Raw genomic sequence first — 24,019 nt, 5'->3', positions numbered from 1 at the left:
ACCATTGTAAATCAGGAATATGAGATTGCAATTATTTTGCTATTAGCAAAAGTAAATTCAGTTGAGGAAAATCAACTCAACTTATTATACAATGATTGTTTCTACATATCTATATATCACCATATATATACGTTAGTGATATCAGTAAAAGATAATAACACAGCTATAAAGTGACCTTTGTCCTTCTGGGATATTTATTAATTCAAAAATATGTATTGCAGCAATTTCTGGAGGACAGTTTTGTTCATCTCCTGCAGCAAAACAATGGATGACTGACATCCTAAATATTGTTTCATTTTATTTATTTATTTATTTAATTTTGTCATAACAATATACACAAGCATCACACAAAAAGATTATATAATATATAAACATATATATGAGGAGAAACAAGGAAGTATAAGCATATATATATATATATATATAGAAAGAAACAATAGGACAGGAAAGGTAGGCACATTTGTGCTCTTATGCACGACCCTTAAAGTCCTCTTAGGAATGGGGTGAGGGTTATTGTGCTCACGGAATGTGAAATGGACGCAGACAACATTATCTTCTGTCTGTAAGCTTTCCAAGTTATCCTACTTTTTCCATTTCACACACATGTGAGTTGTAAAGCACATTTTAACTGATAGCACTACTAGCTATCAATTTAGAAGCATCCATAAGTTTTTTTGGACATTCTGGAAAAGCAGAGGCACTTTTTCTTTGTCCATGTAGCAACTATTTGTGAGGGATCTGTGAGGAGGTACAAGCATATAGTCTAAATTTTCTTGAAGAGCATCATAACAAGTATGCAGAGAAGGACAGCTGTTCAATTATTCTAAGATTAGATTTAGTGCACATTTGAACACAATAGAGTCACATTTGATGGGATGAGATTACAGTACTATTTCTACAAATGCTACTTCTCATACTTATGACCCAAGGCATATTGGAATATTGCTGGTGACAGTCAGGTTTCTAATAATCTTTGGGGGCAACTTGAGATCTCTTTGTTTCCAACATCCCAATATAATAAATCTTCTGTAAGAAACAGAATACTCCGATTTTCCACCATATATGTATAATATCTAGGAAAGTGATTTTATGATCTTATTTCAGAAACAATAAGAAACGTGATCAAAACAGTACATTATAACTATACTCACATATACAATGAATTGCATTACATGACATTCAGCCCAAAATTTCTGTTGCTAAGCAAGATAGTTTTATGTTCCATTTTATGAACTTATTTGCCAAGTTAAGTGAATCACTGCAGATATTTAGAAACATGGTTGATTGAATCTGGATTCTCAATTGACTTTGCTTGTCAAAAAAAAATCACAAAAGGTGATCACATAACTGGAGACACTGAAATCATCAGAAATATGAATTAAGCATCTGAATTTTGATCATGTAATCATGGAGATCTGCAACAATTGTAAGTGTGAAAACGGTCATAAATAACTTTTTTCAGTGGCATTGTAACTTCGAATGGTAACTAAATGAATGGTTGTGAGTTGAGGACTATCTGTAATCTAAAAAATAAAACATGAAATATGCTGTGTTGACAGTTTATCTGGAAACTCTCCCATTTTTTGTTCCATCCTAGGGCCTTGAGATAGGAGCATCAGTCAGTATGACCAGAAAGGTTCAGAGTAATTTAAATGAAGTAGGTTGGGGAGACTGATCTAACAAATGCAAAGGAGAAATGAAATTGGACGTTTTACAAAATGTAAAGCTTGGACTTCTTTTTCCTACAATCTGATCCCAATTAAAATAGCCAGCTTCAATTGCTCCTCTTTTAAAATGTAATTGTGATGACGCTACATATTTTCATATTTGGTGGACTTGTAAGAATACTAAGGCTTTTTGGATAAGAATTTGGTGGATTCTACAAAACGTTCTGAAAAAGAAGATAAAGTTCCTGCCGCAATCTTTTCTGCTGGGAATTATCAGGGACTGTACAGTAACTGAGACTAAACTGATTTTAAACCTAATAACAGCAGCAAGATTACTGATAGGACAGTATTGGAAGAAAAAAGAAGTACCCACAATAGAAGAATGGATATTGAAAGTTGCCAATTTGGCCGAGATGACAAAAATCTCAGCCTTTTTGAAAGACAATACACAAGAAAGATATTTAAACGAATGGAAAAAATGGATTGACTATATTCAAACCAGATATCAGTCTAGAGTTATCAGACTGCCTTTGAATGATTAGGATGTATTATTTCTGATTGTTTTTGGGGGAGGTTAGGATTTGATGAGAATTGTAGGAGTATAACTGAGTTAGGAGGGAAAATTTTTTAGCATATGTTTGTTTTATTTTTTAACTATACCTTGTGTTTGTTCCGGGAAGTCGGGAGGGGGAGGGGGGTTTGTGAAGGGAGGGGGAAGGGGGAAAAATTTGTAAAACTTTTTCAATTAAAAAAAAAGTTTTAACCTGAAGCAGTCCAAAACTTGGATGCAGGGAGAAATTATTTTCGTTTTCTTACTGGCAGAAAAGGAGTTCGACTATTTACATTGCCCATGAACTTCGAATGAGAAGGAGTACGTATTATGGTTCCGAAAGGAAAATAAAACTCACATCCGGAACCTGCAGTTCAAAACCTCTTTTCAGGCCAGACTCCCACGCGCTCTCTGCTAGTGTTTGTGAGATCACCAAAAGCAATTACGAAAGAGGGGCGGCCTCGGCTTGGGCGGAACACCCGAGCAGGAGCGGCAGCATGAAATTTGAACGAAGCTTCGTCAGACGTTTTTCCTTTTTCTTCCAATATGGTGGAAGGTCCCCGTTGCAAGCTGAATGGGGAGAAAATCAGTAGTCGAATTGCCTCGGGTCAAACCGTGAGGTGTGTGCTGGTCCCTTCTGTGCCGCAACCTGCAACCTTAAAGAGAAGAGCCGCTGACGGCGTCTCCGACAGGGTTAGTAGCGCCGGAGGTTCTTCCACGGCGGGGCGTGCAAGAACCTCACATTCCACCCCACGAGCTGTTGGGTTGCTATTAGGTAGGCCAGAGCTGGATGGGGCAACTTCCCTTTCTGCGCTCTTCCCTGACACAAGGGCAGCAAAGTACACGGAGTGCCTGTTGAATGATGTAATCTTTCAAAGCATGTTCTTTTTTGTGCGGAATTGTAAATATGAAATTAATAGCATTGGCTAGGACCACGAATCCATGTTGTTTAATTGCCCTAACTCATTATTTACATGAGGAAACCTGGTTGTGGCAATCATGCTCTGGGATTGGACCTTCCAGAGTTTGGGTTCAGGCTCTGGGATGAAGACTGTGGAGAGTAGGAAGTATTTGTAAGTAGCAGGTTGGTTCCCATACCATTCAGAGACAGGATCACAAATACTGTTAATGACTAAAATCCAGAGTAGCAGAAATAAACTATTATTTATTTATTTATTTATTTTGTCATAACAATATATGTAGGTATCATACAAAAAGATTATATAATATATAAACACATATATGAGTAAATATAAGGAGGTATAAGCATATATGTATATAGGAAGAAGAAAAGAAAAACAATAGGACAGGAACGGTAGGCACGTTTGTGCACTTATGCACGCCCCTTAACTGCTAGGATTCCTGTCCAAATCATTTCTGCCAAGATATCAGTGCCATTCAATAGACAATAGGTAACCCATTTAAATAGCTAGTCTAATCCTTAGTATTTGTTTTATGGTTGGATTAAACCTATTAATTATTGAATCCAAGCTACTTTGCAATTTACAGTATAAAGTGGAAAAGGAGTAACTCTAATTTTAGGCATTCCTGTTGGTTCTTTCATTAATAATTGCATGACATGCCTGGCCTGAATTTAATCTACATCTGATTGGCAATGTTGTGCAGTGCTGTGCAGGCTACTATGGGGTTTGACAGTCTCTATGCCAGTGTCCTGTTCTTAAAGATTAAGCATATGCAAGCTGCCCAGTTACTAAATAATCCTTTATCATAAGAGTTCTTTGCATATTAGAATTGCGAAAGACCTAACTGATTGATATGAGGTTAACATAAGCGACACAGTCATCTCATTCTCAGTAATCATACCTTTTGACTATCAGAATTTTTCTGGCAAGGTTTTTTTGTGTGGCTTTTTTCTCTCCTTGCACAAAACACTTAAAAAGAAATAACCAACATCTGTCATATATTCCTGCCATTAACATAATAAATCAACCATAACAAGTCTGATTAATATGAAGAGTTGGAAGAACTCCTGCAAACATTGAACACATGTAAGAAATAATGAGGAAAGTGTCCTCCAGTCACTCAGTCTAATTAGAAAGATGGCAATTTTATTATATTTGTTTATTATAAAGAAGTCAGTTACATAACATCCACTATAGTTATCTGTCGTTAGCATGCGGAAAGATCACATTCAGAAATTGGCATAGATCTATATCTATATTATGTATATAAATTGGATGGGTGGACTTGTTTATTTGTTCTAAAACATGCTAATGAGGAATACTATTGGTATTAAGGCTTAGGACAAGAGGGTTTTTTTTCTTTGCTTCCCATGTACACAGCATGCCACTTCTCTGCAAGTTTTGATCACTAGTGTTGCCAGCATAAAATTACCCTGTTGGGGCTTGTGGAACTTTATAGGGGAAAAGATGTTGGAATATAAATGAGCAGCTTGGATTAATGAGCTGTGAAGAGCTAAAACTAAATTCTGGTTGGTGGGATGAATATACCAAGAGAATTGCTGCCTCTGTCTTTGTTTGAATGCAGGCAAAGAAGTGTCATTAGTGGGAGCATGATCCACAAAGTGTTCATGGATTTTTAACTAGGGGAAAATATTTGGTATATTCTATATTTTGGTTTGTTGATTGTAGCTGAAGGTCATGTTTGGCATCCATTTTAAATACCTCGGTGCTACTACTTTGTAGATAATTTACAAGTACGTTTACATTAAATGTGTCCTGATATTGCTCTCTTGCCTCACAGATAGTCCTCTGACTGGGTCCAATGCTAGATATCAAATTCCTAGAACACTGGATATTTAGCTAGATTTAGCCAGAGATCAGTCTGCACATATATCAGCTTGTCCAGTAAAATTCTTCCTGGTCCACTTAAAATTCTTCTTTAATATTCAGAATACCTATGGTATTCTGGTCATAGTTAAGAGTATGGTTCAACAAAGAGTGGATTATAAACTTTCATTTTTTGTGGATTGGGTGGTTTTTCCTTATTGTAGCAGCAAGAAAGCATGAAATTCTACCATTTTCACTTTGTAGAAATATATAATTCAGGAACATTTTTATATCATCAATCTACTGTTTGTTTAAAAGTGAGCTTCACTCATACGTAACATTCACAGCAAGAAAACCCTGTCATATTTTTCTAGTCTGCTTTATTGAGTGCCTGAATATTCATGGTTAAGTCAGTTGTGAGATGTGTTCCCACCTGATCACCACTTGCTGGGAAGGGAAGCTCTTATAGGGATCAAAGAGGCTGCGGAAGTGGATGCAACTAAAAAAACAAAAAAGAAAGCAATGATCTATCATACCACTTAAGAGGAAAATACTAAAAAGCTATTCCTGTGATATTCCATTGATTTACATCTAGCTATTCACAGCTGATTCTGGAACTGAAAAATTATATTCAAGAAAGCTTAAAATTATCCCTATTCACTTTCTGCTTTCATGAACCCAATGCCAATGCCTAATCGTGTCTGAAATAATCAACGTATACCATGACCTTCAGTTTACAACATGTTTATTTCACAAAGGCATTTAAAAATTCAAAAGGAAATTAGCAACTGCGAAAACAGCAATCTTGAGTCTTTTAATTATTTACTATTGTGTATGTAGCTGGGAAGATATTTCATAAAGAATGTCAGCATATTATAGTAGAATGGCAAATACTGCTAAAATATTGCTAAATGAGTTGCTAAATGTCATGAAATTTGGGTTCTGCTTTTAAAATACATTTTCAAATGTTTTTTTCCTTTAAATAATTTCTGAAGGATTAAGAAAAATATATCTGCATTTTGTATATATGGAATCTTTGCCTAACACTCTTACCTCACAATTGCAATTTTGATATTAGAAAACAAAGTTTCCCTTGTTGTTGTTGTTAGTTGCAAAGTCGTGTCCGACCCATCGCGACCCCATGGACAATATTCCTCCAGGCCTTCCTGGCCTCTACCATCCTCTGAAGTCCATTTAAGCTCACACCTACTGCTTCAGTGACTCCATCCAGCCACCTCATTCTCTGTCGTCCCATTCTTCTTTTGCCCTCAATCTTTCCCAGCATTAGACTCTTCTCCAGTGAGTCCTTCCTTCTCATTAGGTGGCCAAAGTATTTCAGTTTCATCTTCAGGATCTGGCCTTCTAAAGAGAAGTCAGAGTTGATTTCCTCTAGGACTGACCAGTTTGATCGCCTTGCAGTCCAAGGGACTCGCAGGAGTCTTCCCCAGCACCAGAGTTCAAAGGCCTCAATTCTTTCTTATGGTCCAACTTTCACAGCCATACACTGCAACTGGGAAAACCATAGCCTTGACTATACACAGTTTTGTTGGCAGGGTGATTTCTCTACTTTTTAGTACGCTGTCTAGATTTGCCATAGCTTTCCTCCCCAGGAGCAAGTGTCTTTTAATTTCTTGGCTGCAGTCCCCATCTGCGGTGATCTTGGAGCCCAGGAAATAAAATCTGTCACTACCGCCATTTCTACTCCAAGTTTCCCTATAGTCCATTAAAATCAACCTAAAACTTAAATAAGCAGTATTATTTAGTTATTTGAGTTTTTAGACTTTCTGTCAATAATGGTAATTGCTCTGAGTGAATGGATAAATTTCCTTTCCTTTCTCCTATGTTTATGAGTTTCATAGGCAATTAGCAAATAAATATTAATATAGTTCACTACCAAGATATGTTTACATATTTATATAGGTATTCAATTATAAAAATAGGTTATGAAAGAATAAGTTAGAATCTATTGCATCTGAAAACATCTTTAAATTTCATATTTTTTTCTGGAATTTTCTGTCTGAATTGCTTGGGATAAAGATTTTTTTCCCTTGTCTCAGATATAGAACTACAACACTTGAGAATAGTATTTAAATATGGTTTCTTTAACAATTCCAGAACTACTTGATTCATTGATATCCAGCTTCTAAACTATGAGTATAGCTGCGTATAGCATTTATTTTAGCACTTTTATCAAAACTTGTTACTTATTAAAGTATTAATGAATCGCCTTTCAAGCCATATATTTCTATAGGATACAATATTAAATATATATCTCCTACACAATAGTCACATATAAAACAATAGCCAGTGTTTATAATAGGACAATAGTTTTCGGATTCTGCATAATTTGAATTTGGGTTACCACATGAAAATTTTCCACAGAGTGGACATTACAATGGAAAAGGTCTTGGTCTTGGTCTTAGAGTACACAAAAATAACATTCCGGACAGTACTTGCATAGGAGGGCCTCACCTGATGAACATAAAAGACAGACTAATCGATATTATAGGATCTATATTGAATGATATGAATACTGTGGCTCTTTCATTACTTGCACTTACCTACGACTCAATGATGCTTTGATCTTAGCAATTCCTATGATATGCCATTATCATTTGCAGCCATCACTAAGATTTTTTTTAATAGAAGCTATAATATTGACATCAACATGTTTCCAGGCTTCCAGCTAGATAGTTGACAGGTCAACAGACCCCCAACTCTTTCATTTGAAGAAAAAAGAGGAGACAAATTTGCACTTGTTTGCCAAGTCTCTCTATTCAGTCACGAGAGGCTTGGCAAGCCTCTCTTGCCAAGCATGAAATCCTGTTCCTCAAAAGCTAGCCAGCTTCAGTTATTCCTGCTTTCCTGGATAGAAATAATTATATAGCCATAATGGGCCTATTCTGCCCTGAAGTCTTTCCATATGTTTTGTAGTTCTTAATTATTACAATGTTAATTATTTTAACTTCGGTGATACCCAAATGGGATATGGAAGAAGGGATACATGCCAGCCAAGCGGAGCTTAAGCAGAGTTTCAGTGAGACCTTTTGGATTCCTGCTGTAAAGTACTGGATGGTGTTTTCCATGATAACTGTGATGTATTGAAAAGTAATGGCAGCAAAACCAGAGACACAAACCAATCATTTTGGCAATGACTTAGAATAGATGGAATAGGAATTGACAAAGAAAACATCAACTATTTTGTCAGCGTTGTTTTGTACTGATTCAGACTTAGGCAACCATTTAGTAACCGTTCAAAGTTACACCACCACTGAAAAAAGTGATTTATGACCATTTTTTCACACGACTGTTGCAGCATACCCATGGTCATGTGATCAAAATTTGGGTGCTTGGCAACTGGCATGTACCCTATTTTTCGGTGTATAAGACACAATTCCCTCCCCCAAACAAAGTGGGTCGAAATGTCTGTGTTTTATAGTGAATGTTGCCAAAGCTGCACCCTCCTGCCGGCCCCCACCCTTCAGCCTCAGCCTCCCAGAATACTGCCTATCAGCTGTTCCAGGCTGTGGGGATCGCTGCTGCCCATCACTGCCTCCGCGCTTCCCACTTTCGGCCTCCCCGTATTCTGTTTTGGCCTCCACATGCCCCATTTTTGGCCCCTTCCAGGCGGTGAGGAGAGGCGGCAGCGGGGGATCCCCGCCGCCTCGAACAGGCCAGAAACAAGGTGTACAGAGGCCTAAAATGGAGTGTTCGGAGGCAGCGATAGGTGGCAGGGATCCCCGCAGCCTGGAACAGCTGGTAGGCTGATCTAACTGCCAATCAGCTGCTCGTGCTAAATCAGGCTGTGCTGAAGCTGACCAGGCTGTTTGCCATTAGCTGCAAGGAAGCAAATTGCTAGGAGGCAGAGGCAGATTTTTTTTTCTTGTTTTCCTCTCCAAAAGCTAGGTGCATTTTATAATCCGGAGCATGTTATAGTCCGAAAAATATGGTATATGACAGTTGCACTGTCCTGAGTTCATGGGATCACTATTTCTAACCTTCCAGTCAGCTTCTGACAAGAAAAATAAAAGGGGGAAACCAGATTCACTTAGTGACCATATGATTCAGTTAACTGCAGTGATTTTACTTAATACTTGTGACACAAAGGGTCATGGAATAAGGCCAATTAACAATTGCCTTGCTTAGCAACAAACATTTTGGACTCTATTGTTTATCGTATATTGAGAACTACCTGTAATGAATTATGTCTCATAAATGGATAAATGTGAAACCAAAGTTTAAACTTCTTTACTAACATTTATTTTGTTAATATTTTCAAACTGTTTAGATTATCAGAAATGAGAATTTGTGCCAAAGTTTCTTAAAGGTGCTTAATGGAAGTGTGTACTGTGGCGTGGAAACTTTGGGGAAGGAACTTTTCATATACTTTGGAGAGAAAGCCTTAAGGTGAGAAAGATATATTCTTAACTTGTATGATTCAAAGCAATTATTGTGACTTATTTATCCTTCTCAGAAAATTATTTTCTTCTTGCCCAGATACAAAGTAAACATTTGATCATACCAGCTATACTAAAGACTATGAACTTCATAAGTATTAACATGACTTAGCATAAAATTGTAGTTCTACAGTAAGCAAATAGATGCCTCTTTCACCATTTTGTGGGTCATGAGCCAAACAAACCTATAGTATTTTAGACCCACTAAAATCATATGTGAATGTTTAAATCTTCCAGTAAATAAATTTTTAGTTTAGCTGTCCCACACTTAGATATTTATATGAATTAGCTTAAATCAAACAATTTCTAGAACTAAGATAAGATTGACATTATATATCTCATACAAAGTGACTTTTCAGACACATTCTTGCAGGCATGGTTTGTTGAATCACATGCCAATGTTGAGGGTACTTTAGTGTTTGGGATCTAATGGTTACCTTTTGTTCCCTGCTATCACTCCACTTTAAAAAAAAATCAGGCATCTCTTTTTTAAAATAGTTAAGAGAAAGAGAACAAGAGAGAGAGAGGGGAAGGAAGGAAGGAAGGAAGGAAGGAAGGAAGGAAGGAAGGAAGGAAGGAAGGAGGAAGGAAAGAAAGAAGGGTGGTGGCAATAGTGGTATTAGGCTGAAGGCCATATGAAATTAGAGCAACAATTATAGCATGTTATTAATCACAACCAGGATAATTTATGATTATCATTGTATTTGAGTAGTCATAAAGCTAGAAGTAGTTCTGAATAAAATATATTTTAAAATACATTTCTCTTGTAGGATCCACTTTGGCATGAATGGTTCTTTGCGTATAAATCCAGATGCAAGCCAAAACAGAAGTGTAGCACTAACAGCCTTAGAAATACAATTTACTACTGATTTGATTTGTTTCTACGATGCAACTGTAGAGCTTAGGTAAAGCAACATATGTTTTACTGGAATATCTTTCATGCAGGAAGGAAAATATTGCCATTCTAAGTCAAGGAGTGGGGAGCTTGCTTAAATCTACTGAAAATATGCTTAATTCTAGTAGTTCACTTCATTTGCTTTATATAGATTGATAGTGACTGGATGGAGAAAAGAGGTTTTTAAAATCCCAGTGCATGTTTAAATTGTATATTTAATGACAAAAAGCCACTCCCTTGATTCATACTTGGCAATCTCTATCATAAGTTACAATCCCCTTTTACTCATAAATGTTTGTATGTATTAAGCTCTAGTGTTGTATTCATAAAAAAGTTGGAGTAATTGATTTTTAAAACATGTTTGATTAAAAATGCACCTAAAAATCAGCCAGCAGAGATTTTGTTTAAGCTATTAATATTTAGCATGAGTATTATAAAAATGAGCAGGTGGCAAATATTCTTTATAGATGCATGCCTTACTTCTGTGTCTCTCTAAATCCCCTATATGTTGATTAACAGCTTGCTCTTGATCATGCTTGTTAAGAAATCATTCCTACTGAGTTCTTTGCAAGCATATTTCGGAGTAAGTCCCATTCACTTATATCCTGTTATGTTTTATGGGGTTAATTATTTTTAATTTACCACAGCTTATATATTTACATATGACATGATTTCTGCTTTAGGCATTATGGTTAATTGAAAACAAGAGCTAAAACTGATTTCTCTGTGGTTCCAACAAAGTAGGAAAAATAGGAAATCTGTGAGAATCCAAGACCCATTATTATTATTATTGTATTATTACTGATAAACTATTGTTTACTGAATTATCTTTAAATTTAGCTATTCTATGATTGAGAGATCTGCTGTTCTGAGAACACCCAAGTATTTGCTAAATCTTGTCCTCTTGACCCATTTTTCATTTTCTGGTCCAGAAAGTAAAAGCTAAAACAAACAAAAAGTAATCATTCCCCTCTGCCCACCACTTATTTTAGTTTAAGGCTCTTGCTGTTTTCTCCTCAATTCAGCTTGGTTTTGATAGTTTTAATCATTTTTACAATAGCCTTACCTACTTCTTAATTCTTTAACGTGTTCAGAAAACCACAAAGGGATGATATCTGTCGGTTTGGATTCTGCCAATGCTCAGTGGCTGTATCAATTTGTATCCCTGTTTCCAGGGACTTTCTTTAATCTTGAATTGGTTTATACTACTCCACTTGGGCCTGGTATGAACCCCATGGAGTCATTTTGGATTCATAGCTCTAGCTTGATGTTGTGGCTGAAGCACCACAGAAACTTATGTACCGGTAGTCTATCTGTAAAGATTCTTCAGACAGACGCTTATTCTCTAGTCACCTCACAATGGGCTCTTGCAATGTGTTTTGCATAGATTGCCCATGAAAACCTTTTGGAAGCTACAGCAGGCAGTGATGGGTATATAGTGTTATGCCAGTGTGGTGCAATTGAGCAATCACTGTTTATGCCTGACCAGTGAAGTCGGGCAGAGTAAGTATGCTTCAGATCCTTTAAAATAGACTCATTTATTAGCACTCAGAAAGCCTGCCTTCGCTGTTGCAATCCTGATCTCTGGAATGGCATTCATCCAAAGACCCGTGCAGGTATTATCTGATAATATCAAGAAAGTCAGTGAAAATTTGGGTGTTCTCTGAGACCATGTGGGAAAGTGGTGGTTAGTCCCCATAGGATATTATATTTTAGGCAGAGTTTGCCTTCTGGGCAGTTATGATCTGACAATCATTTTTATTTTTAATCCTACAGAAACACAGCTGAATGTAAAGAAAAAATTAGAATGCTTGGAGATTTAGATGTCTGCAGTTTAAAATTTAGCTTCCGAAGAGCAGAAAGTGAGATTAAGAAACAAAAGGGCCGTATGTTATGTGATGTACTGCTTGATCAGGGAATCCTGCCTGGAGTGGGAAATATCATAAAGAATGAAGCACTTTATGACAGTGGTCTACACCCAATTGTTAAAGTATGTAAAATATTTCTAGCTGCTTTCACTTGTATTTTACATTTTACTTACAATGATTTAGGTCTTGAGCTCCTAAAAGAAAATTGTAAAGTGCACAATGTCTGTTACATTACATTGTAAATAAAATATTTCCATAAGGAATTAATTTAAACCTTACCTTCCATAGATAATCCCAATAGATAATTTATATTCAGAATCAAAATCATATGGTCTTTGACCAGTGATTACAAATTTCATAACCAAAAGTTAACAAATGTGAGTATTATACAAGAAAGTCAGTTATATTTTCCATAATCGTGAGTCCATTGTGGATGTCTAGTACCTACTACATAGCTGCTAAAAACTTTTCCATAAATGAAGCCTTAATCATATTAATAGAGCAATTCTATACATAGTGGTTCAAAGGTTAGTTTCATGTATAGGATTGCTGTATTAAAATCCAAGTAGCTTGTTATTGTCAGTGTTTCCTGTATTGTTAAGTTAGGTTCATGTATCATCTGGTCATCAAAATCTCTTTAATGAAAGACACTTTATAAAGCAAAGAACCCAGGCTTCACTGTACTTTTTAAAACCAATGTTACAAATTACAGGTTTGTCAATTAACAGATGAGCAAATATGCCATTTGGTGAAAATGACTCGGGATTTCTCACTTCTCTTTTATAAGGTAGGAAAAAAATTCTTTTCTAAGAGTTTGGCAAAAAACAAAAACAAGCTGAACATGTAGCCTTAAGGTAACTGTTACTTAAAATTTTTAGTATTATTCCACCAACTGATAAAAGGATTTTTTTTGTCTCTTGTACATTGTTAAATACAATCCTGTTTTAAAAATGTGTGAACCTATTCATTGAAAAATAGTGAAAGTAGCCTTTTTGGAACTTTGGATACCAGACAGAAGAATCCTATGATATAATATTCCAAATAATCAAAAATTATCTTTCTGAAGAAAAGTTTGCACTTCCAGATGAAGGATTCTAATCTAGTCTGAAATATGATGTTTTATGTTTAACTTTTATTAGAGGAAAGATATGTAATTTTTAAAAACCTTTGCGGGCTGCACATGCTCCATTAAATTTGGTTAATTGGAGAAATGCTACTTAACCCATCATCTCCTGGACAATGTTTAGAAGATTTTAATGCAGCTAAGAGATATCACTAGAGAACCTCTTCCCCTGAAAGAAGAAAAGAAAAGAATAAATAATTTATTTATTTTGTCCAATACACCTAAAAATAAAAGAAAGTTTTTCAATTTATTTGTAAGTTCTTTCCAGTTATTACAAAACAAATATGATTTGAGGTGAACTTCATCTTTGGCTTTTGAAGACACATAAATAATAATTGTCTGTTCCAGTGTTGCAAGATGGGATTGGCAATAAGTAAACACTACAGAGTGTATAAATGCCCCACTTGCCGCCAATGCAGCGGAAAGATCACAGTATGTCGATTAGGAGAGAACAACAGAATGACCTATTTCTGCTCACAGTGCCAAAATGACAAACCTCAGCCTGGGGATTTGAGGTAAGTCTTTACAGGTAGTTCACTTAGTGACCGTTCAAAGCTATAATGGTACTGAAAAAATGACTTATGACCGTTTTTCACACTTATGACTGTTGCAGCATCCCCATGATCAAAATTCAAACCCTTGGCAACTGACTCATATTTATTACGGTTCCAGTGTTCCTGGATCAACCTTTTGTGACTTTCTGACAAGCAAAATCAATGGGAAAACCAGATTCACTTAACCGTGTTAAGTGAACGTAACAACTACAGTGATTCACTTAACTACGGCATGAAAGTTCGTAAAATGGGGCAAAACTTAACTGTCTTGCTTAGAAACAGAAATTTGGAGCTTCAGTTGTGGTCTTATGTCAAGGACTACCTTATTACCTTTAAAAGCATTTCATAATTTATCTCAGTACAATTTAATGTTTGGATTTTAAGGTGGATTTCTTTTCTTGTTTTTCTCCCTCTTCCCATATTACTTGAGTTGTCTGCTCAACCAGTGAAATCCCAGCAGTTTATATTGAACCATTACAACTGGATGGAATAGGAACGGAACAGAAAGGAATGGAACAGAACAGAACAGAACAGAATTCTATATTGGCCAAGTGTGATTAGACACACAATGAATTTGCTTCCAGTGCATAATCTGTAGAACAGTAGACAATTCTCAATTTGCCAAGATAGAGCCATAAATATTCAATGATAATTTTGATAATGCAAGTTTTGGATTTTTTTTTCCTTAAAAAAAAAAATCAAGTGAGCTCTGTGGAATAACACTAGTCAGTTCCTTTCACTGAAAATCCAAGCAGGTGAACTTAGCAGCAGACCATTTTTCTTACAAATGGCCAAATCACACAAAGAGCAAAATCTACCTGTATTTGTTGGGAAGGGTCCATTGCAAGGCTATTAAAATCTTTCCGACTTTCCCTGAGGTGTTAGACATTTCTTATAGTTACTCATATAAGTAATTATAAAAATGTTGACAATCACCAGGCCAAGAACAGAACCTCAAGTACACTGCATATTTCTTTCCATGTAAAATTGATCCATTAAGGACCATTCACTGAATATGGTTGTTCAACCAACTGAATCTAACTGGCAGTAAATTTCTCTTTCCTTCATCCCACAGTAGACAGCCAAGAAGAAATAGTTTAAGTGGCTGGGCAGTCAGCAGGGAGTTTTGTTCTAGAGAAGTTGCTCAGAAGTCAGAAGAGGAGTGGGCCTGCATATTCTGTACTCTAATAAACAAACCTTCTGTGAAAAGATGTGATGCGTGCCTGACAACACGGCCCGAAGGTATTATGTGCTTTATGACTGTCTGCGTCTCTATGGATAACCAATAACCTGAAGATTATTTTTATTCTCACATGTAATGTGTGTAATATGAATTAACACATTAGAATTTCAGTTCTACATTGTGATTGTGTTGTTTTAACTGATAGTTCAGTCTGAAATCTTACATCAATGGACACATATATCATTAATTTGCTGTGTGTGCAGCTCCATATAATTTATTGTTGATATATGGTGTTTCTTTTTGCTGCAAATGCTTTCTAATATATATGTACTGCATTTTGTATTTTTATTACAACAAACTTTGGCCCAATATTACTGCTATTCTGCATGCCATTAGCAACATGAAGTTCTTATTGTTAATTTTAATTAACAATAAAACGGCAAATGTCTGCTTATGGATCTTGTAAAAGAGCAGCATAGGGATATAATCTTGTTTCATAAGGAAGAAAATTTAGAAGAAATTCTATTTGGAACAAACCATGATGGGGAAAAATAAGGTATTTTGAGCAGAGACTTGTGCTTAAAGTCTGAATTATAAACCCAGACACTAGTCACTTTAGAGAACAATTGTTTGCGTTAAAATGGAATGTTCTTTTTGTAACTCAAATCTATACTTTCACAGCTGGTCTATGATCCTCTGCTGAATGAATTATTCACTTGAACCTTCTGTACTTTTTGTATGTCTCAGCACTTTCTGAATTGCCAAACCAAATGTTTCATATATTTGAAAAGGAATAAATTTGCAGGAAGGAAGAAAATTTTCCTTTTATAGCTAGAAAGGGGCCATAACTGTATTTCACTTTATTGATATTTCTGGGATACTGGAGTCTGCGCACTGAGAAGTCTTTAATCCTAGCAATAAAATATTTGAGATTTTAAATTTCAATCCATAAAATGCTTAAGATTCTGGAGCACTGAGATTCTGAAGCATTGAGATTCTGAGTGGAGATAAGTTCAGACTGTCTTTGCCATTTGTAGTATATCCCACTCTCTTCGCAATAGCTGTGTCCAATATTGCCTTCCACTACCTGGGGCAATATTCAGCAGTAGTCTTAAGCTTCTAATCTTCAAAGCACACTCCTTTTTTATTCTGATTTTGCTTCATCTACTTTCTTCTAATAGTTTTCTCCATTTGCTTTTTTTTTAGTTTGTTCTTTTCTTTCCAAAGTTTTAAATGCCAAGTCATTTTCTTTAAGATATTTTTGTTTAAAATATGTTGCCCTTTTTACTTGTATATTTTCAATTAAATTCTTTCCAGCCTTTTCTTTCTACTGTAGGTGACTTTCTTTCTGCCTTAATGATGCTGAAATAGTCTGTGGGCTTCGAGAAGAATGCCTCCAATGAATGCTATTGGGAAAATATTTGATAAGGAATAAGCAACTTTGGGTTTGTGGTCATCAGTCCGTTACAAATACCTCATCAGAAATATCTGTCAAGAAACCACTAAGTTATTTTTAAAAATTATTTAAAAATTATAAATAGGAAGTTGGCACGCTGTGAAGCACAAGGAGTCTATCGAGTTTATCTTAAAGAACAACTCTATTGGCATTTTTTGAATATAATAGTGGCTAATCAAAAACAGGTCATGTTGGATAGTATAGGTAATGTACACCCATGAAATGGAAAAAAATCTTTGGAAGTGCTGTGGGGACACTTGATGTACTTGTCAATACTTCTTTTGAAGAAGGGGTGTTTTTTCCTGGCTTGCAAAGCAGCCAGATAGTCCCATGGAAATATGTGTTGGAGATAAGGAGACATTAAGGAAATAATCTCAAGAGTACAATGATTTTCTTCTCTCCTTTTTCTGCCTCCTTTAACTCAAACATGTATTTCGCCATGTCTGTAAAATAAAGCTGCTTTGGAGGCAGGGGAAAAAAATGCAGATTCTTTCTAAATCTCCGGACCTTTAAGCGCGAGCTCAAGACTTTCTTTTTTCACCAAGCGGGGCTGGCCTGATTGATTTTAGTATGGGGGTTTTAGTGGGTTTTAATAGGGTTTTACCAAGGTTTTAGTTTTGATAAATTTTAGCTAATATTTTAAGTTACAGCGATTGAATCAGTTTTTTAAATTTGATATTTTATTTTAAATTTGTTGGGATTCTTGTTGTTTTACTGGCTGTACACTGCCCTGAGTCTTCGGAGAAGGGCGGTATAAAAATATGAATGAATGAATGAATGAATGAATGAATGAATGAATGAATGAATGAATGAATGAATGAATGGTGTTTAGGGATGTGGCAGGTGCAAACCAAACACCTTTTTCTGCTCTGGATTCATGTCCCTAAATAATGTGAAGCTTTGGGAGTCAATCATGAGGAATGGTTTCACTATTTGCCAAAAGGTGTTTGTGAATAGTAGGTGTCTGATGAATAGGCTACCTTATGACATACTCTCAATATTCTAAATGTGTCCTAGCAACCCACCCAATTATCCCTGATTTAAGCTGTTGCATAAACAACAACAATGTTACTACTGGTAAAATTATTACATTGAAATTATTTCATAAAATCCATTGTTCCAAAATGTAGTAAAAATGCTCCTAGTTTACATATGTAATATTACATAAGGATATTACAGAAGGCATTCACAACTGAATTTATAAAATCCAATGACTGGCATGAAAAAAAATGCTGATATAGTCTTTCTGTAGTCAATGCAGTGTTGGGCCTAAGAGCATGAAGGACTTATCCACTCTGTATTTGTATCCGCTGCAAAGTATGTTCTTGTTGATTCTTTAGCCAGCCTCAGGATTAAAGATTTTAGTCCCTTCAGAAAGCCAAATTCATCAATTAAATTATCCCCTGGAATTTATGTGCCCAGCTGGTGATCTAGAAACTGAAGCAAATACTGTGCAGCAAAGGCAGTACAGTTTAGGGCTTTAGAACAAAATCACAATAATGCTCTTTTCATTCTTGCATTTTAGTTGTCATCTGAAGACTTCTTTACAGTGTTTCAATAAAGCAACTTTATCCTCTTCTTCACGCCCCAAATAGCATTCAGTATTTTAGGGGGTATTGTGTGCCAAACACTTTGCTCCGTTTATAATTAATATCATCTTATCTTTATTCTTACAAATATTTCTCTTGCTTTGTCTTTGCTTCTTAGTTGGTTAGCAGTTGTTAAAATCAGCTTTGTACAAGAAAAGACCAAAAAAAACTGCCACCAAGATTAATATCATTTCTCATGTCTTCAGTTCAATTAATGTCTATGGGGATGTTCATGACCATAATAGTGGAGTGCTCTTCTGAGACCCATTGTACTACTTTAATGCATATCTTTATATAAATGGGAATAAGCATTTCTATGCAGAATTATGACTATAACTATTTCTGTATTGCTACAGTAGATTACTTGAACTATCAGGATCATAAATTGAAGCACTATGTAGCGTGTTATTGTTGGAGTTACACAATTTAGGGAGACACGGAAACAGTTGATTCGTTAATGATAACCAGGATATTTTTTATCTTTTTCAACTTAAAAAAATAGGAAAAAATGGAAGTTTAACAACAAATAATAGCTCCTTAGTCAAATACCCATGTAACAACTTCAGAAAATCAAGAATGGAAATTAAGATAAATAGGAAGACGGCATTTGGGACAGCAACTCTAGTATTGACAGATTTTGCTGGTAAAGACATTCTACTGGAACATAACAGAAGTGAAAGTCGAACTCCAGATGGAGGCTCTCTGCATGATCCTTCAAGAAACGATTTTAACAGTACCAACCACTATGAAGTAAATTCATCAATAGCTTTTCCCCATCAACCTAATTCTTTAAAGCCAGCATCAAAGAAACAGAAAATTGATTGTTCAACTTCATCTGTTGGAAGCCTTACTGAGAAATTTGTAAACAGGTTTGTTAATTTCAACTACATATTGAGGAGTAAAATTGTTCATATGAAAAACTGTTTGTATTATATTTTTGGTTTGAAATGTGCAATGTTACTTATATTTTGGCAGATATGGTCCATGAAACAACTTTGTCTGCAGCTGTGTCCTAAAGTGCTGTAGGCTTGTGGCTAGATCCAAAGAAATTGTTAGAAATGGTTGTTTGCCAGGTGCAGAAAGATTAAAGCATATACAGTATATATCTGGGATGTACTTGTAGAATGGAAACATTTGAAAAATATTTGAAGTCTGCAGTCACCAATCACTTAAGCAAGGGAGAACAGAGTTGGTAGGCATAATGGAAGGATGATTAGGAATTGTAGCCTCACTTCCTTCTTAAAATGTAGAATAGTTCTCACAAACTGACAGGAAATGCACAAGAAACCTTAGAATAGAATAGTATTTTTAAAATACATTTCTATAACCTGTTTAAACAAATTGAAATTTTCAGGCTTCCAATAATAACCACTCTCATATGACAAAATTAATTTTTGTATCTGCATTCTGTTGACCAGCAGCCTTATTTAAGGTAATTTGGTCCCTCTTGGAGAAAGAGAAACTAGAAGAACCTCCACATAGCTCTATAGAGGAATATTCTAGACAGCTGGTGGATCTGTTCACAGCTGGGCTCCAGCTGTGCAATTTTCCCTCAGATTCCTGAATGTCAGGGAAAGCAGGGACATTTTACACAGGCAACATCAGTAGAATGCTTGTCATTCATTATGCAAAGTTGAGAATCTGGGTGAAGAGGACCAGTATTGCTTGCACTGTTCTAGTTTTCACAAGTTACCTGAAGAAGGTTCCAAATTCCCTCCCAAGTTTTACAGTATAAAATTTGCTCATGTTTTGGTTCAGTAGTGGAGTACAAGGAGGTTGCTTCTGAAATATTATTTGATTAGGTATGGTGACCTTTAGATCTTATACAAAACATTAGGTTAGGATTGGAGTATTTGATTTCTGAATATGATCATTTTTAATCTGTGATTTGTGTCCATTCCTTGTGAAGTCTCATTGACCTGTCTGGCCATATGTAAATGGCAGAAGGATGATGTTGCCAGGTAGCATAAATCATGTTGGGAAATGGACAGATGAGTCACTCCTTAATGGTATCACTGCAGATGAGAGATGGGAGAATGCCAAATTCAGCTGTATGAGCTTCAGTTTCCTAAGAATAATGAAAGATAAAAAGAGATACTGTAAAAAAAATAATTGTACTTTACACTATTACAATTATTAGAGGCAGTCTTATAAGATAGCTCTTAGATGCCATAGTATAATGATTGGGGGCTGCATTTTATTGCATTTGTTAACAGTGCATACTGTAGGCCGTCTAATGGCATATAGGCTGTGTTCTAGAAGCTTCTGCCAAGCTTGGTCTAGAGAGGAAACTACATAAAAAGCTATCGGGTTGCACTAATACTAGGGAGAAATGCTGCTTACATATTCATGTACCCTAGAGTAGAATTACCTAATTCCTTTTGAGCTTGACTAGTAACATATTTGCCAAAAACCCTGCCTGCTGCTAAACCTAAGAAACAAGAAGCAATCTAACCTTGTTTAAACATTAACAGTCAAGGCAGATGCCCTTGTGCATTGTAAACAGAGACTATCCAGCTATTCTGGTGATGCTAACATCAGAGGAGAGCAAAGCTTTCCTATCACCTTCATAAAATACACTTTTCTGCTCTGCCAGTCAGATTTCCTCCTCTCTGGTATATGATGGGGATCATTAAAGTAGCTTTGATCAAAGAGCATGGAAAATTGTCTTGAAGCAGACAAGTAGATAGATATCCCCATGGTCTGGTCTAAGACACGTGTAATAACTTTCCAGAGGGGAAGAATATAATTGGAAGGAATTGGTTTTCTAGTACATCTTGCTGTTGCCAATTCAGGATGCCTTTTAAACTACATGAAAGTACAAAATTTATGCTAGCAATGCCAGAATGGTACAGTTTACTTATTTTAAAAAGCAGCAAGATAACTTTTTTAAAAATTGCTGCTTCCATTTCATTTCAGTAGAATGGATTTTTGACATGGAGTCCTTCAATTTCATTTTAAAGAGAAAGTAAAAAAGATAAAATTGCTAGGTGCTCTGTTTGATCAGATGTATCATGGAAGCAGAAGAGTTTATATGGACTTTGGAGCTGTGGTATTGAGACTGAAGATGCTGGTTTTGCTGTAACTAATCTCCTTAACTTTATGCAGGTTTTTATCTTGTTACCTGTCATTACAGAGCACCTCCAGATAATATGACAGATGGCTCTTGCACATTAAATGCTGGCAGTCCTCGCTGCAGTAAACACAGTCGCTTCTGTGTTCTTCGCATCGTGAGGAAGGACGGAGAAAACAAGGGCAGGCAATTTTATGCTTGTCCTTTGCCAAGAGAAGCCCGGTGTAACTATTTTGAAGTATGTGAGCTTGTATAGTAGCATACATCCTTGAAAAAGATAAATTGGTTTCTCAAACACCTGTGATTACTTATGGATTTCACTTATTCTTTAATTTTAGCATAGTGGGAAATGAATTGCTGTGATTATAGCTTTATCTAAAGAGGTTCTCAGTGCATTTTGAGAAGAATAAATGGGTTCTCTGGTCTCTACAAAATTATTTTCTGTATCACAGTGACACTGTTAGGCTTTGAGTTAGTTGTTTACACTAAAGTTAAAATAATGGTGTTCTTTATAACGATACTGTTTTATTAATTATTCCATTTCTATCTTGGATTTCTTTCTTACTGATGTACCTCCCCAGCTGTATTTGAGTGATTAAAAGAGGACTTTGGAAAATAATTATTGGGTTTCATTTTCATATTCTTTTAAAAATAATTGAAGTTCTAAAAACAAGTGACTTTATGACTTTAATCTATTGATGCTTACTATCCTCTAAGCAAACTTAATTTTCTTTCTTGCCTAGCTAATTTATTCTGAACATTTCATCTAAATCATATTGTTATGTTTTCTTCCTTCTTTTTAGGTGCTTTTTAGATTACTGTTGTCAGGTAGTAACTTAACAATAGTACAGTAAGCAAAGACAAGTAGGAAAAAGAACAATGAAAATTGCAGAATTAGCCAAACACTAGGAATACATTTACCATAATCAAAATGATTCAAACTCAGTATGAGTGAATCAAACTCATATGTTCATACTTCCTTTAATCTTTTATAAGCTAGAAGGAATAACACTGTTAGGCAACATAAAGCAAGAACCTTCAAAGGAGACACAATTCTAGTGTAAGAATGCTTAATCAAGTGTGCAAAGATTCTAGGGCAAAATTAATGTAATAAAACAGCACAACTGAATCTGAGTTCATATTTTCTCTAATGACCTTGACAGCATAAAATGAGTGCTGGTGTTTTTCTTGTATTTATTCTCTTCAAGCTCAGCTTTGATAATAGATTCTGTTCCACCATATGGTAACTAATGCAATGCAGTGTCATTTTGACCTTCAGATTTTCCAAGGGAGAGAGACATTAGAGCTTGGGGAAGTGAGATCTATTGCTTTGAAGCCATAAGCTATCAAGAGTTTTACTTGGATAAATTAAATCTATGTTTCCTCCAAAAGTCAGATAAGGCTTTTTACAACTGTCCTCCCACAAAGTCAAACAAGTAGAGTTCAGGTAGTGGAGCAAACTGGAATTTTAGAGAAAGTTGCTTAGCTTGATTACTGTTAGTTACCACCTACCTTGCAGAATTAACAGGGAGTTTGTTGCTTCCCGTTTAAAACAGGAATTTGGCTTCAGCATCTGGTGTTAACAGAAAATGATTTTTCTCTGCAGTGGGCAGACCTGCATTTTCCTTTCTGCAATCATGGGAATCGCTGCATTATGAGGACAGTGCTGAAGATTGGCCCTAATAATGGAAAGCATTTCTTTGTGTGTCCTCTTGGGAAGGATAAACAGTGTGACTTCTTTCAATGGGCTGAAAATGGTCTAGGAATGAAGATTATCCCAGGATGCTGAGCTATTCATCTGCACTGGATTGTCTGGTGCTAATCTTCTCAAACTGTGTGTGCTATACTGTTCTTCTGTAGGAGATATTTTAGGATGGTTATGATCAAGTGGCATTTTGTGATTACAAAGCCATTTGTGTTATATATTTGAACGTGTCTTCTCATACCCTTCTTTGTATTTCTGCTATTTTCTGTTCATTATTTGTTTCATTTTACCTAATACTAGAAAATTTCAGATTTAATATCTGAACAATAGGTAGTCTTTTTCTTATTTTGGTTGTTTCCTCACGCATGCACACACATAAACTTGGATATTGTTGTTCGTTCATGCCATTTACCCTTCAATATTTTTTCCTCTTTGTTGTTATATAAAATTTTTATTTCAATGCATTTAATATGAATAGATTGTATTACATCTTTTAATCAGTTATGAAAGATTAATATTGTTAATAAAATGTTTCAAACAGTGATGAGTGTTTGTTTGTTCTTAAGGATAAACAGTATGAGATTGTTGTCAGAACAGAAAAATAGTTTAGATCTATTTATTTACATAGCTGCCCATGCCACAGTTGTGACTAAGTGGTACACAGAAATTTAAACAGAAAAAAAACCCCAGCAATTTCATATGCAACATAAACATCCTGAGAACTAATCAGAAATAACAGTAATGCTAGTATGACATATATTCTGAGTCCAAACATCTACTCATTTTCAAACCGTGTAGACCAAAAACTGCGGGGGGTGGGGAACCACCAAAAGGGCTAGTTTAATCTTCTCCTCCAAATATCTGAAGAAACATACAGATCTTTAATATCATATGAAAGCCCAAATGTTTGTGGGCTACCCAGATTCTGGGCGGACCGTGATTCATAAGTGGTGAATTTATGCTGATGGTTCTTATAAAATTGATTTGAAAATAATAGACATTAATAAGTAACATTAAAAATAAATCAATCTGCACTAAAAATAATACAACTGAACTCCATTTTTAGATAATGTCAAATCAAATTCGGTTTTAAGCAAGTTAAATTTGGTGCATAATTAGAAAATAAAATTAATTTCAGTATAATTATAT

General features: G+C 35.5%; 1 protein-coding gene and 1 long non-coding RNA gene across 5 annotated transcripts in view; one reads left to right on the top strand and one right to left on the bottom strand.

Annotated features, from left to right (window-relative positions):
* Positions 1 to 2,699, bottom strand: part of LOC131202975 (uncharacterized) — a 34,336-nt gene extending 31,637 nt beyond the window's left edge. For 2 of the 3 annotated variants that reach the window (XR_009156265.1, XR_009156264.1), the window contains exon 1: positions 2,576 to 2,699. This is a non-coding gene — a long non-coding RNA (uncharacterized LOC131202975). The remainder of the gene's footprint in view (positions 1 to 2,575) is intronic. The other variant, XR_009156266.1, reaches the window with a different exon arrangement.
* Positions 2,664 to 23,412, top strand: NEIL3 (nei like DNA glycosylase 3). 2 transcript variants are annotated; one of them, XM_058192704.1, is made up of 10 exons: positions 2,665 to 2,910; positions 9,256 to 9,374; positions 10,195 to 10,329; positions 12,096 to 12,309; positions 12,900 to 12,974; positions 13,659 to 13,825; positions 14,940 to 15,106; positions 18,595 to 18,961; positions 21,229 to 21,403; positions 22,772 to 23,412. In XM_058192704.1, the coding sequence occupies exons 1-10, from the start codon at positions 2,764 to 2,766 to the stop codon at positions 22,952 to 22,954; spliced, it is 1,749 nt and encodes a 582-aa protein (XP_058048687.1). In that variant the 5' UTR covers positions 2,665 to 2,763; the 3' UTR covers positions 22,955 to 23,412. The 2 variants fall into 2 exon arrangements, with proteins under 2 accessions (XP_058048688.1, XP_058048687.1); XM_058192705.1 differs by lacking the exon at positions 10,195 to 10,329 and having other exon boundaries at positions 2,664 to 2,910.
* Positions 23,413 to 24,019: the final 607 nt, after the last annotated feature.

Source organism: Ahaetulla prasina, chromosome 8 (assembly GCF_028640845.1).
Source record: "Ahaetulla prasina isolate Xishuangbanna chromosome 8, ASM2864084v1, whole genome shotgun sequence".
Taxonomy (NCBI): domain Eukaryota; kingdom Metazoa; phylum Chordata; class Lepidosauria; order Squamata; family Colubridae; genus Ahaetulla; species Ahaetulla prasina.
The sequence above is the reverse complement of the archived record's forward strand: the minus strand, read 5'-3'. Positions and strand labels throughout refer to the sequence as shown.

Coding starts and splice junctions, on each gene's coding strand:
- NEIL3 (XM_058192704.1), top strand. CDS start 2,764: ATGGTGGAAGGTCCCCGTTGCAAGCTGAATGGGGAGAAAATCAGTAGT. Junction 10,330..12,095: donor GATGCAACTGTAGAGCTTAG/GTAAAGCAACAT, acceptor TTAATCCTACAG/AAACACAGCTGAATGTAAAG. Junction 12,975..13,658: donor TCTCACTTCTCTTTTATAAG/GTAGGAAAAAAA, acceptor TGTCTGTTCCAG/TGTTGCAAGATGGGATTGGC.